Raw genomic sequence first — 17946 nt, 5'->3', positions numbered from 1 at the left:
TAAGTGTGTGCTTTATTTCTTGGGCTGTGTTGATGCTTGGAGAAGTCCTGGACATTTGAGCCCATTTATGTATTCATTCATCTAAGTTCCATCTCTAAGGTATTTATTTAAATTTTATATTTAATTTTTTTTCCCGGCCCTCGACACTGTGCCAGATATTTAATGTGGCCCTTCGGCCGAAAAGTTTAGAGACTTAGAAGGAATAAAGTATCCTTTTATACTCTGACCTGGGACTGAGCATATTTCTTCCTCTGAACCCAAAAAGATCCCGCAGCCCTCACCAGAGCTAGGGCTGGAACAACCATCCCAACAGCCCTATCAAATTGAGTTGAGAGATGGTCTCCGACGCAAGACGATCCGGTGAGTTTCATTGCCCGGTGGGGATTTCTTTATCCAGGCTTCCTCAATCTTAGCCCAGTGCCCCACACTTGCGGCAACATGTTTATTTAGCTCAGGGATCTCCAAACCCCGGCCTAGGGGCCAGATGTAGAGCACAGCAAGCCTCTATCTGGCCCAAAGCAAGCCTCTGGTCCCTTGTGAAGGCCTCTTTGGCCTTCTGAAGACCTCTTTGGCCTTCAGAACATGCTCCAGGTGTTCCCCGCGATGTGCTGGTTCCGAGCTGTTTACCCCTGTACATGTAAGTAAGCTGCTTATGGGGTGGGGGGATGGAGTCCATTTGAGTGTGTGCTTTATTTCTGTGGTCTGGGTTGGTTCTTGGAGAAATCCTGGAATTTAGAGCCCATTCATTCATTCATTCATTCATTCATTCATCTGACATCCCAATCCTATCCAAACTTTCCTGGGAGTAAACCCCTAATGGGAGTTACTTCTGAGTAGACACGCACAGGATTGGGCTGTAAGTTCCGTCTCTAATGTATTCATTTAAAATTTATATTTGAAATTTATTTTTCTGGCCCTTGTCACTGAGCCCTCTGGCCAAAACATCTGGAGACCCCTGAGCTCGATCTTCCCCCCTCTCCCCTTTAAACCTCTCGTTAGCTTATTTGCTCTAAATTAAGGCCCGGACACTTACCGCGTGCTGCATCCGCACGGCCTCCACAGGATAAGCGCCTTTGGCTGTTTCCCCTGACAACATGATACAATCTGCTCCGTCCAGGACCGCGTTGGCCACGTCGCTGCTCTCCGCCCTGGTGGGCCGTGGCTTCTTGACCATGCTCTCCAGCATCTGTGGGGAAGTCAAGATTGCAAGCGGCTTGGGGCAGGGACCCATTATTTGAGTGGTTACTCTGTAACCACCCGGACGAGATTGTTGAAATCATCGCAAGGAGTGATGAGAACAACAATGAATTAAGCCAAGCTCTTGACCAAAGAGGAGGGACTTCCTATTTCAATGGCCACCTCGTGGTATTTAGGGTTTGATTACTGCATGCAATGGAAGAAATGATCCAATAGACACCTCCTACCTTTCAGCCAGGCAAGAAGAATGAGGTTTTATTGCTTCCTCACTCTGGGCTTCCCTGTGTCACGTAGCTCACAAGTGACACGAGTGACATAGCTCACAAGTGACAAAACCCTTGGGTGTGTCCCAATCAAATGTGTCCTGATCAAATGTTACCCTGCATGTGCCCGATCTCGTCTGATCTCGGAAGCTAAGCAGGGCCAGGCCTGGTTAGTACTTGGATGGGAGACTGCCTGGGAATACCGGGTGCTGTAGGCTTCTACCATGATCTCGGAAGCTAAGCAGGGTCAGGCCTGGTTAGTACTTGGATGGGAGACCGACTGGGAATACTGGGCTCTGTAGGCTTATACCATAGTCTTTCCAGGCTGAAGGTTGCCAAGCATATAAATGTGCACTTGACATTTGCATCTGTTCTTTCTGCATCCCAGACATTGGTGGGTAAGTTTGCATTAGATATATATTTCTATTTTTAAAACGCAAAGGTAGGGTTAGGGGTAGGGCTAGGATAAGAGTTTTAGCATATATAGTTATAGTTTGTTAGCTGCCCATTTGGGGGGGGGGCTCTTTAGTCTAGAAAAAAAGGCACCTGTGGGGTCGGGGACATGATTGGGACGTACAAAATTAGGCAGGGGATAGATAGAGTGGAGAGAGGGTTGCTCTTTTCCCTCTCACACAACACCAGAACCAGGGGACAGCCACTCAAATTGAGCCTCGGCAGAATTTGAACAGGCAAAAGAGAATCTTCCTTGACCCAGCGTGTGATCGGTCTGTGGAACCCCTTGCCACTGGGCGCGGTGACGGTGCCTGACCTGAATGCCTTGCAAAGGGGTTTGGGCCGATTTCTAGGCCAACACAGGTCACAAGCCACAGTGGGTTTGTGTAGCCTCCTGGTTTTAGAAGTAGGCTAGCTCAGAAGGCCAGATGCAAGGGAGGGCACCAGGATGCAGGTGGTCCTGTGTACTCCCCAAGGTGGGCTGCTGTGACATACAGGAAGCTGGGCTATGTGGGCCTTTGGCCTGATCCATCAGGGCTACTTATGTTCATTTATAGTGGGACGCACCCCAGACATGAATGTCCAGGGATGTCAGTGACTGGGACGCAGTTGTCTAGGACACAATTTTCCAGGGCGCAAATACCCTCACCTGAGTGGCACATATAACAGGCTTCCCAGCACGGTTACAGCGGCCGATCATCATCTTCTGAGCCAGGAACACCTTCTCGGCAGGGATCTCGATGCCCAGGTCGCCGCGAGCCACCATGATGCCGTCGCTGGCCTCCAGAATCTCATCAAACCTGCCAAGAAGAGGCACCAGGGCTGAATGCAAGAGGCAGGCCTTGCGGCCCCAGTGTGGAAGACGGGGAGGAGGAGGGAGAAGGCTGATGGGAGAAATCTAAACCTTTTGATGGCAACAGAGACAGCAAATGACCCACAAAGCTGCCCAGGGATCTTTTCCCAGTCATATGCGAGGACACTGGGGGACAGAACTACAACGGCTAATATTATAATGCCATTGTACAAATCTACGGTAAGGCCACACCTGGAGTATTGTGTCCAGTTCTGGTCGCCACATCTCAAAAAAGTCATAGTGGAAATGGAAAAGTTGCAAAAGGGAGCGACTAAGATGATTACGGGGCTGGGGCACCTTCCTTACGAGGAAAGGCTACGGCGTTTGGGCCTCTTCAGCCTAGAAAAGAGGCGCCTGAGGGGGGACATGATTGAGACATACAAAATTATGCAGGGGAAGGATAGAGTGAATAGAGAGATTTTCTTTTCCCTCTCGCATAACACCAGAACCAGGGGACATCCACTAAAATTGAGTATTGGGAGAATTAGAACAGGCAAAATAAAATATTTCTTTACTCAGCGTGTGGTTGGTCTGTGGAACTCCTTGCCACAGGATGTGGTGATGGCGTCTGGCCTGGACGCCTTTAAAAGTTTCTGGAGGAAAAATCCATTACAAGTTACAAGCCATGATGTGCATGCGCAACCTCCTGATTTTAGAAATGGGCTATGCCAGATGCAAGGGAGGGCACCAGGATGAGGTCTCTTGTTATCTGGTGTGCTCCCTGGGGCATTTGGTGGGCCGCTGTGAGATACAGGAAGCTGGACTAGATGGGTCTATGGCCTGATCCAGTGGGGCTGTTCTGATGTTCTTAAACTACAATTCCCAGGAGGCCTTGCAGGTCTCTTGTTATCTGGTGTGCTCCCTGGGGCATTTGGTGGGCCGCTGTGAGATACAGGAAGCTGGACTAGATGGGCCTATGGCCTGATCCAGTGGGGCTGTTCTTATGTTCTTATGACACAAGACCTCCCACAACCAGAGATGGCATCACAAATGCTTGCTCTGTGACGTGCGGCCTCTGGTCCTCCCATTTGCTGAAGGGGGGGACGGAGCAGGAGAGGAAGTGTGGAGGAGGGATGGGAGGCAATGCATTCCATTTCCTCCATGCTCCCTTTGGAACTCCTTGCCACAGGATGTGGCGATGGCGTCTCCCCTAGATGCTCTGTAAAGGGGATGAGATAGATTTCTAGAAGAAAAGTCCATCACAGGTTTAAGATGTGATGGGTATGTGCAACCTCCTGGTTTGAGAAGTAGTCTCTCTCTCAGAAGGCCAGGTGCAAGGATGCAGGTCTCTTGTGGTCTTGTGTGCCCCCAGAGGCACCTGGTGGGCCACTGTGAGATACAGGAAGTTGGAGTAGATGGGCCCTGGGCACGATCCAGCGGGGCTCTTCTGATGTTCTCGTGTGCTTTTCCCCCATCCCTAGGTCAGGAGAAGGGCCAGACGAACATGCAGAGAGAGGTCATTTACCTTTTGACTCCCTCGTGGTTCTCAATCTTGCTGATGATCTTGATGGCGCGGCCCCGCTCCCCGAGCACTCGCCGGACCGCGGCCACGTCGGCGGCTTTGCGAATGAAAGACGCAAAAACGATATCGACGCCCTGCTCCAAACCAAACTGCAGGTCCTGGATGTCCCGCTGGGAGACAGCCGGCAGGTCCACCTCGGCCCCAGGAAGGTTCACTCCTTTGCGGCTGCAAAGCATGCCGCCGTTCTCCACCTCTACCACGCAGCCGTCGGTGCCTGAGAGGAGAGAGAGCTATCAGCATGGAGAACCATCTAGAGATGCAATCACCTGGGACGACCGCCCGTCCTCTAAGGAGCTCAGAGCTCAGGTACCTGAAGCTGAGAGTGTCAGGTCCAAGGTCACCCGTTGTTGGCAACCTTCAGTCTGGAAAGACTCTGGTATCGCGCTCTGAAAGGTGGTTCTGGAACAGCGTCTAGTGTGGCTGAAAAGGCCAATTCGGGAGTGACAATCCCTTCCACACTGGGAGCAAGTGCAGTCCGTCCCTGGTCTGTCTCCCTGGCTGTGGGCCTTCCTTCTTTGCCTCTTTGCCTCAGACTGTTGGCAAAGTGTCTCTTCAAACTGGGAAAGGCCATGCTGCCCAGCCTGCCTCCAAGCGGGCCGCTCAGAGGCCAGGGTTTCCCACTTGTTGAGGTCCACTCCTAAGGCCTTCAGATCCCTCTTGCAGATGCCCTTGTATCGCCCAGGAAGCTTCGTAGCTGAGCAGTGATTTGAACCTGGATCTTCCAGGTCTGAATCGGGCTCCTGAACCACTGCAACACCCTGGCTCTCAGAAGGCCGATACAGAAGACGGATTCACAGCCCAAGCCTAACCTGCCCTGGAGGAGGCAGGGCAAGAGGAATTCCTTCCCCTTACCCCGGGTAAAGCTACAGCAGCCCCAATGAGGCTACTCAGATCTGTGCTACCTCAGGAGGTGGCACAGATCTGAGCAGCCTGGACCTGCTCTGGGACACAAGTGCCAGATCCTGGCCCTGCCCCTAATCCACCCTGCTTGACCACGGGCCTACCGCTGCCCTTCCTCCCCTCTGCCCTGAACCACTGCCCCCCCTCCCTGAGCCCCCACCTGGGGAGAAGCAATTCCAGAAGTTGCAGAGCAGGCACCACCGTAGCCAAGTACAGCAGGTGTAAACCCGGACTCTTCTTCCTCAGAGAGCAGCAGCAGCTTTGTCCATGGGGAGCCCTCCCCCACCCCACACTTGGCCAGTTCCCCTGTCTCCTCAGATTGCAATCCTATGCATGCTTGCCTTGGAGTAAGCCCCATTGACTATAATGGGACTTACTTCCGAGTAGACATGCCTAGAACGGGGCTGTTAGTCACACTGTGGCTGTGATGGACTTCTCCAGAAATTTCTCCAATCCCCTTTGAAAGGCATCTAGTCTAGACACCATAATCACATCTTGGGGCAAGGAGTTCCACAGACTAATGGCAGAGTAGGCAGTTGTTGTTTTGTGGCTGCAGCCTACCTAAAGGCTTGCTCACACTCTCTTAGCTCCAGCCAAAGTAGTCCACCACTAGAGCATGACAGCATTTAGAACAGGAAGTGAAGAGAGGCTTCCCCCCCCCTAAAGACCCTGCAGTGCACACCAAAAGGACTTTTCTTCCTGAGACATGCAGCAGCCATTCGGAGCTGGTGCTTCTCCTTCAGGACCCACCTGCCTAAATTGTGTTGAACACTTTCCTAAGGACTCTGGACTCACAAGTGGGGGAGGGGGGAGCAGGGCCAGGGCTGTGTAACAAAAGGAACTGTGGAGGGATGTGTGTGCTTTTTGTTGGCTTATTTAACTACCTTGCATGACTTGTCTATAATCCCCTTGTGCTGACCCTTTCCCTTTTTCCACACTTAAAAGAGGCAAGGGTTGTGCGTAATGTGGTCTGGTGTGGGGGAAAAGAGACTGGATTGAATTGGGTGGGTGTGAAAACCTCAGGGTTGGGGGGGGGGAATTATTATGTGTTCCATGTATTCCATGTAAAGCCAAGACTTTCACAGCTAGTGAAGCAAATGCAAGCACAACCATCACAATAATTATTAAATAATCTTCTTATGTATTACAAATTTAATTGTAATTTTTGTGTGCGAGGGGGGGGGGTGTTGCACGTGGTCCGCGCCGTCTCCAAATTTTGCCTCGGTGGTCCCTGAGCTCCTAAAGGTTGGGAACCACTGCTAATAGGACTTACTTCTCAGTTGACATGCATAGGATTGGGCTCTTAATCCTCATCCAGTAGATTTGACTGGTCATCCTAATCGCAGGAGGTGCTGAACCAGCAAGAGATTGAAGGGGAAGGGAGGGGAGGGGGAGAGTCCCTTACAGGACACGGGCAAGCAAGAGGGGTCTCCCAACACAGGGAGAAGGTACATACGAATTTCCTTGACCAGTAAGGAGATGAGCCCATCATCGATGAAGATCTGTCCGCCGACCTTGACCACTTTTGGTAAGTTGGCATAGTCCAACCAGATGGTGTGCTGGTCACAGTTGTCCCGAAATGCAGGGTCAGTGGTCACAATGAGCTGCGATCCTTTCACCAGCTCCACTTCTTTGTCCTCACCCTGTAGAGCCAAGTTCATCAGACTGTACTTCCATCACTCTGATCACGTTTATTTCACAAGAAAAATATCTCTCCGGCTTCTCTAAGACTTATCGGGCTAAAGTGGTACAACTTTGACCAATCACTGAAGAACACAAATGCATTAAAAATCTTTTGATCCAAGTGCAAACGTAATTTACAAAAAAAATATTAATAATATTTTACAAAAACCATAGAGCAGGGTTTCTCAAACTGTGGGTCAGGACCCACTAGCTGAGAATTAGGTGGGTTCCCATTCATTTCATTATTTTATTTTTAATATAGTAGACTTGATGCCACCATGGAATGCAACTGCATTTGGGGAAATGTGACAGGCCTGTACTTTAACAAGCTGCTATGTATATTCTTTTAACAATGACAGTCAATGGGACTTACTCCTGGGTAAGCGTGGGTAGGATTGCAGCCTAGGATTGTGAAAAATTTTCTTGCTTGATGATGTCACTTCCGGTCATGACATCACGTCCGGTGGGTCCTGACAGATTCGCATTCTAAAAAGTGGAACCCAGTGCTACTTGTGTGAAAACCACAGCCATAGAGGGCACATACTATTCGGGAGCTACAATCCTGAACATATGAATCTGGGGATAAGCCCCACCGAATTCACTGAGACTTATTTCTGAGTAGACATGCGCAGGTTTATGCTGTTGAAGAGGCATTCCCACGTCATTCTCACAGAGGAGGGGATTCCTCTTGATTGATTACATTGGCATGTGGAAAGCATCAAGTGTCTGAAGGTTAAAAACCAATATTTTCCCTTATTTGTTTATATAGTGTGTGTATATGTTGGGTATATATGTTGCAGAATGCATCACCTTGGAAGAGGTATTCCCTCTTGCTGAAAAGGGAATGCCTCTTCTAGTATGGCGCCTGTTGCAACATATACACTAGTAAAACAGTCCGTGCCAGTAGATTAAGAGCACCAACGACGGCCAGCCCTTTTAGGGTTGGCTGCTTAGCCGAGTGTGTGTGGGGGGGGTGGTCCCTCATTAGGCATATCTGTTTTGGCAGTCTTACCCCTTTGATTACGCCGGTGCGGATTTCAGGGCCCTTGGTATCCAGTGCGATGGCCACAGGCCGGTAGAAGAGAGGGTTGGAGGCAAAGCTTTCTGTTGCTTTTCGGATGTTCACGATGGAACCCGCATGGTACTGAAATGGAAAAAGACCAATGCTTCTGGACTCAAAAATCCTCTGAGTTCCTGCACAGGATTCTAGGACTCTGTACAACTGGGAGCCACTGCTCTGTGCCCCATAGCTGTGGGACTAATGTCTTCCATTAATCTCGCTGCCAATTCATCTCTGGGTTGGCATGATGTCTCTAGCCAATGAAGTTCACTGGTTTAGGTTGGAGACAGCTAGAAGGTGCAGCTAGAAGATTTACCTCCCGTTCAGTATTCCGGTTTGCTACCTAATCACGGTTTGTACAAACCACAGTTTCTTGTAGCCAGGCATTACCAGAAACTGCGGTTTGTTAACAAACCACAAACAGAAGCTGTCAATCTTCTCTTCTAGAACCCGCCTTTTTGCAGCAGTTCCCAGTGCCACGATTTGGGGGACTCCTTCCCAGCCCCTTGAATAAACCAAGAGGGTTGACTGTGACTTTTTCCTTGCCCTCTGCAATTGTTCCTTTGGTAACTGAGATACCTACACATGCGCACACCCCCATACACACTTGGTACCTCGTGCGAGCCGTGCGAGAAGTTCAACCGTGCAATATTCATCCCGGCCTTGATCATCTCACGGAGCATTTCCACCGAACGAGAAGCGGGACCTGCAACAAAAGTGCACTTTACTGCTTGGGTTCCAAAGAGAACCAAGTCAACAACGGTTCTCTTCACCCTTTCCTGTGTCCGAACCCGAGGGCCCCACTCTGCCATGATAATGTCCAGGCAGAAAGTGTAACCGCTGATCCACCTAAAGTACAAAAGAATCTGCCTTGCTGGATTATTCCAAAGGGCTGCCTAGCCAAGCACCCTGTTCCATGTTTTTCTCAGGCTCAGCAAGAGGCGAACTGAGAAATCTGCCTAAGGGCAAAAAAACCCAGCCTGCTTGACCCCATATGTAGGTGAATGAGGTACAGAGTGCAGATGGATTAAACAGGAGAGGAGGAGAGGCAGGCAGATGGAAGGAGGCAGAAGGTAAGCCTATGTTGTAGCCCCCTATCATGAATATGTACAGTTTAGGCCTAGTAACATGTAAAGCCTGAACCAAAGTAACCCAGTAACATAGAATGGCTTGAATCCTAGCTGAAAGGAATTTACAACTCCATGGAAGGCGATAAATGTAGCACCTCAGTAGCCAGAGAGGCGCCCAGGAGTCTCCAGTGGGGAGGGGGAGAACTAGGAGGACTAGCATCTAGCCCCACTTCGAGCAGATTCTGACCTCAAGGGTTTCTGATTGGACAGTTTAAAATGAGTACAGAGTCACCCCATCCTGGTAGCCTTAAAAAACAAAGCCCAAAGGGGTGTCTTTGTCCTTTCTTTTCGTCTTGGTCTTGTCTCTTGAGGTGGGTGCACATCCTGCCCCGCCAGGACCATGTGGCCTCATAGGTAACTGAGAGCTGAAAGATTTACAAAAGAAGCCGACCCAGGTGAGAGTTAGGAAATAATAGAGATAGCCAGTTAGCTTTGTCGTTTTATGCTGATACGTTTCCTAGAAGTTTTTATGCCTCTAGCATTTGCTGCCTTTTGTAACTTTTGGTAACCCTATGTACTTAATAAAGTAAAAAATCCTTTTACCATGTTGGTTCATTGTCTGTTGGGGACAAAGTTTCAGAATCCTGCCTAGCCGTTCAGCAAGCTACCAAAAATCCTCACTGTGGACTAGAAACTTGAGGACTGAGACTTTAAGAAAGTGCTCAGTGCCTACGAGGGATATAGTTAAGCCTAGAGGGTCTCGGTGTCCCTGGACTGAGGCACTGGCTCTTACAGGGTGGTGGCAGTACTACCGAACAGGGGATCTTTGAGGGCTCTAGGGTTCAGAACCAACAACTCTGAGCACCCCAAAACCCTGGGAGTGAGACCAAGCGTACAACACCCCCAGACTGGGGAAGGTGGGCTTCTTCGCTTGCATTTCATTCGACAAGGGGCCGCAGGTGATATGAGTGGAACTTACTTCTGAGTAAACATGGATAGAATTGAACTCTGGTTGATGTCTTATGTGGTGTGCCCTCGGTATCCATGGGCCCGGACACCACATGGATACTCTTTAAATAATAATTAAATAATAAATAATAAATAAATAAAATAATTAACTTAAATAATTAAATCCATGGAAAAGCCCTTAAAGGACCTCCCAGACGCAACCAGAAACACCTTTCACCAAAATCTGGAAGTGCCTTTTGGAGGCTGTCCGCATGTGGCCTCCCCACAGAGCACCTCCTGGACATGACCGGAAGGGTCACATCTAGGAGATCCTCGAGGCCCTTTAGATGTGGGGTCAGCACCTACGTCAAGTCAAATCCGCGGGTGCGGAACCTGTGGATGGGAAAGGCCCACATTACACACTTTCCTGGGTGTAAGCCCCACTGAATTCAATGAGACTTACTCCTGAGTAGACATGCTGGGACAAAGAGCACTGGAGTAAATCAGCACTAAAGGAAGTTGCTCCCCTCCACTTTATCCCCCCATTTTACTATTTTATCAAAACATGTTCCGGTTTTTCCTGCCATGCTGAGGGGGGCGCTATGCAGAAAATGTGAGCCCCGGACCCCTAACCCACAGAAATCTAACTCAGGAACTTCCCCCAGCTCACCACCTCCAGCTTGTGAGATTCCAGTCAGTGTCACTCACAAGCTTCCGAGCAAACTTTTATAGGCATAAGGACTAGAAACTTGATTTTTTTAAAAACAAAAACTGTCCAGGAATAAGGCCGGATTTGGGGGTTTTCCCCGTACTCTCAGCAGATCAAAGCAAATACACAGCCTTGCCTCTGCAGAGTGGGATGAAGGGCTCATCTTCACACACCAAACCCCACAGTTAGTCGTTGCCACCACTTGGACCCACATTCCCCAGAGTGCATTGGGGGAGCCCAAAGAGGGGCGGCCCTTTCCCCACCAGAGGTCTGCAGGACAGGCCAGTCCTCTTTCATCCTCCTATGGAAGCCAAACCACGGCAGCTCCCTGCCTTCCCCCTCCCAAGTTTTCTTCCGCAGGGGAGACTGAGACGCGCCACACGTCTTGCACCCAGGACCGGTGAGTGGCGCCGTACCGATGGTGCAGACGATTCCGGTGCTGCGGGCGGCGATGGGCTCCGAGTCAATGTCCAGAAGGCACAGGTGCTCCAAGAAGGTGTCAGCCATTGAGGCGGGAAGCTGTTGTCTCTGGAAGAAGGCAGTGCCCAGCTCCTGGGTGAGGCTGGCCATCTCGTCCGGTAGGACTGCTGGAAAAGAAAAGGAGTCCTCCTGGATACAGGCCAGGTTTGGTCTCTGGCGAGAGGACGGTCTTAGCACTGCGCCAGCTGAGCACCCAATAATCAGAGCATCTGAGCACTCACGATCAGAGTATGCGCACCCTCCTCCGTCCTTCCCTTCCATCTGCCGGGGAACCCCATCCACACCCGTCCCCTTCTCTCTGGACCCACACACCTTCCATCTTGCCCCTTGCAGTTCACACGCTCCCTCGGCCAGCAACTGTTACCCTGCAGATGCCCGACGATCTCGGAAGCTAAGCAGGGTCAGGCCTGGTTAGTACTTGGATGGGAGACCGCCTCGGAATACCGGCTGCTGTAGGCTTATACCAGAGTCTTTCAAGACTGAAGGTTGCCAACCAACCATTCTGCCAGCACATCACTCTCTAGGTTCAGATGGACTCTGTCCTCGCGATCAGCCCTCCAGAGCCAACCCCCTTGTCTGGTTAAACAGTTACCAGCTACATTCTGAGTCTGCGGCAGCATCCAGCAGGGGCCTGGCTGGCGCAGACAGGGTCTCCTCTCAAACTTCCTTCAAACCCTTTCCTAAAACCCACCTTTTCCACGAAGAGTTTGTCCCCCTGCCTTAGTTCCCACTCCCCCCCCCCCGTAACCAAAATTAAGAACACGCAACTGAAATCAGCACAAATTTCCCTCCCCTCCCCCTGTTGTCTCCCTCGTGTTGATCGAGATCAGCGATTTTCAACCAGTGTGCCACAAATGGCCTGCAGGTGTGCCACGGGGGGAGGGTTTGGGGGAGGGTCATTTATTAGTAGGGCCATGGAGGGGGTGCGTGAGACCCCCACTGGCAACATGGTTAGCCTTGTCCATTGTAAAAAAAAAAACAAAAAAAACTTGATGGTGTGCTTTGACCATTTTAGCGCCTTCTCAGGGACGCGGTGGCGCGGTGGGTTAAATCGCTGAGCCGGGAGTCTGTTGACCCCAAGGTTGGCAGTTTGAATCCGTGCGACGGGGTGAGCTCCCATTCCCTGCCCCAGCCCTTGCCAACCTCGCAGTTCGAAAGCATGTGAAAATGCGAGCAGATAAATAGGTGGGACGGTAATGGCGTTCCATGCGCTTAGGTGTCTAGTCATTCCAGCCACATGACCACGAAAACTGTCTACGGTCAAACACCAGCTCTTCGGCTTAGAAACGAAGGTGAGCACTGCCCCAGAGCAGTGTTTCTCAAACTGTGGGTCAGGACCCACTAGGTGGGTCACGAGCCCATTTCAGGTGGGTCCCCATTCATTTCAATATTTTTATTTTTAAATATTAGACTTGACGCTCCCATGGGATGTGACTGCATTTGGGGAAAGGTGACAGGTCTGCACTTGTAACTGGCTACTATGTATATCCTTTTAATGATAGTAAATGGGACTTACTCCTCGGCGTGGATAGGACTGAAGCCTAGAATCGTTAAAAATGTTCCTGATCAATGATGTCACTTCTGGCCATGACATCACTTCCGGTGGGTCCTGACAGATTCTTTTTCTAAAAAAGAGGCAGGAGGTCTGGTCTAGAGGGTAGAGCCTCCATTTGCCTGAAGATAACATCCACAAGGTCGCCAGTTCGAGGCCACCGGCACCGTGCGACCTTGAAGCAGCTGGCAAGCTGAGCCGAGTTATTCCATCTGCTCTGAGCGTGGGAGGATGGAGGCCAGAATGTGAAGCCAGATCAGAATGAAACACCTGAACGTTGTGGTTCTTGAAAGAAAGAACCTTCTTTCAATTGTAAAAATCCCTATGGGAATTTAAATAAGCCGCCTTGAATAAAGACCAAGAAAGGCGGAATATAAATACTTGTATTATTATTATTATTATTATTATTATTATTATTATTATTATTATTATTATTATTATTAAAAAGTGGGTCCTGCTGCTAAATGTGTGAGAACCACTGCCCTAGAGTCAGACATGAGTAGGCTTAACGGGGGGAGGACGTTTAACATTTACCAGTGTACCATGAGATGGAAAAGGTTGGACACCGCTGATCGAGATTGTAAGTTCCTTGGGGCAGGGATCTGTCCTCTCATTCAATGCAAAGCGCCACCTATGTTTGTATACGCCTATATATAGGGTGACCCAAAAGTAGGTGGAATAAATGTTATCATTTACTGCCTACCTACTTTTGGGTCCCCCTGTATATTCTACTTAATACTCACCTTTCACCCTGAGGTCTCAGGGTGACTCACGCAAAACATAAAGCCGTATAAAAACTACGCAGTAAAACCATAAAACCATAATCAGATTTAGTCAAGCAGTAAAATCAATCAGGGATGGTTCCAGTCACCATTTCCCCTCCTCCACTACCCCACCCTCCAAAGAGCTTGCCAGGAGCACGGGTGGAAAAGAATTGGCTGTAAACCAGGCTGAGAGTGAGGAAGGAAGGCAAACTTTCTGTTCCGTCCCCGCCCCAGTACTCTCCCAGTTCAAAAATGGGAACTGTAGTGCAAAAACGGAGAGCGGCTCTCATACTTTAAAAAAAAAATCATGCAACGTTTTCTTTCTTTCTTTTACACAAATGGGAAACAAAGTTACACAATAAGCCGCTGCACCATGGGCTCAAGGGACATTTTAACAAGAAGCTTACAGGAACTTCTTGTAAACAAGAAGTTTGCCATGTTTGCCGTGTGATCACCATAACCCACTGTGTGGTCTTCCAGCCCCCAAATTCCAGCAACCCTGCTGTCATCACAGACAGAGCTGAGCAGCCGGCCCCAGTGTTCTCAGCCTCCCTCAGCCCGGCCAGGGTGGCACAAACACCCTGAAGGGCTAGACTTGGCACAGGGCAACCGGGTGTCATCACCGCAAAAGAGGACCAGGCACCCCAAAATGTCGGGCATCCAAGAAAAATGCAGGACAAATAAAAGCTCCAAACACTCACATATGGCTTTCAGGTGGGTAGTTTAAACACGATGGCCTCAATCCTGGACACACTTACCAGGAAGTAGCCCCACTGAAGTAAATGGGGCTTGCTTCTGAGCAGACCTGCCTAGGCTTGCACTTTATATGACTTATTATTACATTTAAAACTATGTTACGTATAATTTATTACGTGCAATTTATTGACTGCCAGAAGGCTATGCGCTGCCTCCTTGCAGGGAAAAGGGGGGGTGGCATTTCAGTTCTTTTCCAGGACACCAGGCGAAAAAAGAGGACATGTCCTGGAAAAAGAGGATGCCTGCTCACCCTGGCTTTGCACCACCGGCGGAGGGCAGGAGGAAAAGGGAGTTTGCGCCCACCCACCTTTTTCTGAGCTTCCTTCTCTGCGTTTCTCGGGCCTTGCACAGCTTACAGGAAGCAAGAAAGAGGTGGTGGCCTCCGAGAGCACAGAGCCTGCCCCTTCCAAGCAAGACTTCCAGCCCAGCCAGAAGACCGATGGACACACCCTGCTGTTGCTCTGTCCTCCTCCAAGGCTCAGATTCCTCCTTAATTAGGGCTGGCTCCACTACCCAGGGCGGGCTCCAGAGTTGATTGTGCAAAATAGGGTTTGTTTTTCTGCCCCTGGGCACCCACATCTGGCTGCATCTGGGACCATTCAAGCCTCCCAACATTTAGAGCAGCGATTTTCCACCTTTTTCACCTTGCAAGACACTAAAATGGTGGAGGCACACCATCTGTTTTTTGGCAATTGACAAGGCACACTGTGTGGTCAATGGGGGGCTCACACCCCCCAAAGGTCCTATTGTTAAATGGTTGGCAACCTTCAGTCTCAAAAGACTATGGTATAAACCTACAGCCCCCAGTATTCCCGGGCGGTCTCCCATCCAAGTACTAACCAGGCCTGACCCTGCTTAGCTTCCGAGATCAGACAAGATCAGACATCTGACCCTCTCCCAAATTCCCATGGCACACCTGGGGACTATTTGTGGCACACCAGTGTGCCACGGCACAGTGGTTGAAAATGGCTGAATGAGAGCCATTTTTTTGCCCCCTGAATTAAAACTGGGGATTCTTATAGCCCCCAAAGATTTATTTTTAAGAACAAGTTCCAGGGCGCAGCTCATTTTGCACGCATGAGGACAGACCCTGGCCCCCCTCCCGGATCTCTGGTGTCTCTGAGTCTTGAGCACCTCAGTCAAGCTGCGAGAAGACTCCTAGTCTAAAACCCTGGAGACAGCTGCCAGTCAGTGTTTGACAATGCTGACCTTGGTAGAGCAAGAGTCTGACTCAGTGGGCAGCAGCTTCCCACAATCCACCTTTCTCACGAGTAGCGCTTCCAAGGAATGAATGGAAAAGTGGGGGGTTTCACAGAAATGGCTACAACCACCCTGCTCCAGCTATGTACTTACAGTGAGTTACCTTTATATGAGAATTTGCTATCTCAGATTTCACTTATCTGCAAAGGGGAGAATTGCCACCATCTCTCATTATCCGCGACTCTATCCTTGTTATCCACTAATACTGAAATTGTTAAAAGCATGTACATAGTAGCCTGTTAAAAACTACAGGCTGTTATATTGCCCCAAATGCAGTCACATACAATGGTAGTATGGGGTCTAACATCACACTGAAATGAATGGAGACCCACCTGAAATTGGCTCGTAAGAACATCAGAAGAGCACTGTTGAATCAGGCCAAAGGCCCATCTAGTCCAGCTTCCTGTATCTCACAGTGGCCCACCAAATCCTTCAGAGCCCAATCTTATGCACGTCTACTCAGAAGTAAGTCTCCTTAGAGTCAGTGGGGCTTACTCCCAGGAAAGAGTGAATAGGCTTGGTCTATCAGGACAACAGACACAACCTGCATCCTGGTGCCCTTCCCTACATCTGGCAAACAGAGGCAGCTTACCTCTAAAACCAGTTTTAGTGGGTCCCGACTCACAGTTTGAGAAACACTGTTCTAGAGATGATTGTATAGCAATACCTTGCACTTCCATTTGGTTTGGGACCAGAGCCCGGATGAAAGTCCAAAACGGATGAATGTCAAAGCAGAGCCTGATTCAGCTTGCAAATTTATTTGGGCCGGCGATAAGCATGTAAAGAACTATCTGTGTAACATAAAAATGCATGAGAAACCTAAACAAACAGAAATAAAGTCAAAATAAACCCAAGAACATCCACAAACATCCTGGAAGGTTGGATGAAATCGGATAAAAGAGGAAAGCGCAAGGACGAAATTGAATTGAAAATGGCAGAAAGAGCCGCAAAGTGATGGAAGTCAAGGGGATAAAAGACAAGAGATGGCAGGCCTGATTTATGGAAATTAATTTACAGCGCAATCCTAAGCTGCACTTGGGCTGGTGCAAGTCCCTTGCACAAGCCCAGAGGGTCACAAACATGCTGTACATGCACAAAGCACATTTGCGCCTCAAATTAATTGCGGACCTGATTTATGGAAAAGGGTTGAACAAGACTCGGACACAAGGGGTCGCTCATGCACAGTCGGGATTCAGAGCCCCCCCTTAGGAAAAAAAATGCATTTGCTTTTCTTTTTTGAAGGCAAGTACTGTCAGTCTGTTTAAAATACCTGGGCAGGGCTGGCCCATTCATTAGGCCAACCGCAGCTGTGATTTGGTGGGGGGGCAGTTACCTCCCTCTGCCCACTCACCTCTACTGTCCTTCCTCTTTCTCCCACTCCCCACATTGGGATGAATTGGAAGTGTGGTGGCTAGATGACCTCTAGTGTCAGAAATAGGTACTGCACCACTCTCTTTCCTACACTCCTGCATTTGTTCCTTTGCTCTTCCTTTACCAACCCAGGGTAGTGTTTCTCAAACTGTGGGTCGTGACCCACTAGGTGAGCCCATTTCAGATGGGTCGCAGTTGCCCCACTGCTGGCCTTGCCTACAGGCACCCATGCTCTAACTCCCAGCGGCAGAGCCAGGAAAACCTGGTGGCTAGGACCTTGCTGCACCCCTGAAATGAAGGAGGGTGGGCCACCAAGATTGCACTGGGCCCTCGCTCTTGTGAGAACCAGGAGCAAGAGGGTAGCTGGTGCCAAGCCTCAAATGGGGCCAGTCTGCCAGCTGGAGAAGGCTTGATGGTGGGGTTCCTGGACACAGCAAAAACAAGCCCCACAACTAGGACCAGCCCACAAGAGGCAGCCAGCCCCCTTTTTTTCCATCTAGGGCAGCAACTTTCAACCTTCTTCATCTCAGGGCACACTGACAAGGCTCTCAAATGGTCAAGGCACACCATCCGGTTTTTGACCATTGACAAGGCACATCGTGCTGCCAATGGGGGGCTCACATCCCCCATTGGCCCTACTAATAAACGACCTGCCCCCTAAATTCCTGTGGCACACCTGTGTGCCACTTATGGCACACCAATGCGCCGTGGCACTGTGGCTGACAATGGGCTGATGTAGGGAATGGAAGGAGAAGGAGGAGCAGTGAAGGCAAGGAGGAGGACAGAGATAGGTTGCCCCGCCATCTATCTGCTGCCCAAGGTGACAGCTTCAGTTGGCCTGATGGTTGGCAACCTTCAGTCTTGAAAGACTATGGTATAAGCCTACAGCACCCAGTATTCCCAGGCGGTCTCCCATCCAAGTACTAACCAGGCCGGACCCTGCTTAGCTTCCGAGATCATGGTATAAGCCTACAGCACCCAGTATTCCCAAGCGGTCTCCCATCCAAGAACTAACCAGGCCTGACCCTGCTTAGCTTCCGAGATCATGGTAGAAGCCTACAGCACCCGGTATTCCCAGGCGGTCTCCCATCCAAGTACTAACCAG

The 17946-nt window shown here is 49.9% G+C and overlaps 1 protein-coding gene and 1 pseudogene across 1 annotated transcript; one reads left to right on the top strand and one right to left on the bottom strand.

The window, feature by feature from the left end:
* Window positions 1-1009: 1009 nt before the first annotated feature.
* On the bottom strand, window positions 1010-14470 carry PKLR (pyruvate kinase L/R). The gene is made up of 8 exons (XM_066610400.1): window positions 14461-14470; window positions 11075-11242; window positions 8546-8637; window positions 7884-8015; window positions 6645-6831; window positions 4232-4502; window positions 2563-2713; window positions 1010-1186 (listed from the first exon to the last, which is right to left on the bottom strand). Exons 2-8 carry the CDS (start codon window positions 11226-11228, stop codon window positions 1010-1012), a joined length of 1164 nt encoding a protein of 387 aa, XP_066466497.1. The 5' UTR covers window positions 11229-11242; window positions 14461-14470.
* Window positions 1560-1678, top strand: LOC136635375 (5S ribosomal RNA; annotated as a pseudogene).
* Window positions 14471-17946: the final 3476 nt, after the last annotated feature.

Source organism: Tiliqua scincoides, chromosome 15 (genome assembly GCF_035046505.1).
Source record: "Tiliqua scincoides isolate rTilSci1 chromosome 15, rTilSci1.hap2, whole genome shotgun sequence".
Taxonomy (NCBI): Eukaryota; Metazoa; Chordata; class Lepidosauria; order Squamata; family Scincidae; genus Tiliqua; species Tiliqua scincoides.
Note: the sequence above shows the minus strand (reverse complement) of the source record. Positions and strands in the feature narration are given on the sequence as shown.

Coding starts and splice junctions, on each gene's coding strand:
- PKLR (XM_066610400.1), bottom strand. CDS start 11,228: ATGGCCAGCCTCACCCAGGAGCTGGGCACTGCCTTCTTCCAGAGACAA. Junction 8,016..8,545: donor TCTCGCACGGCTCGCACGAG/GTACCAAGTGTG, acceptor TTTCCATTTCAG/TACCATGCGGGTTCCATCGT. Junction 4,503..6,644: donor CTTACTGGTCAAGGAAATTC/GTATGTACCTTC, acceptor CTCTCCTCTCAG/GCACCGACGGCTGCGTGGTA.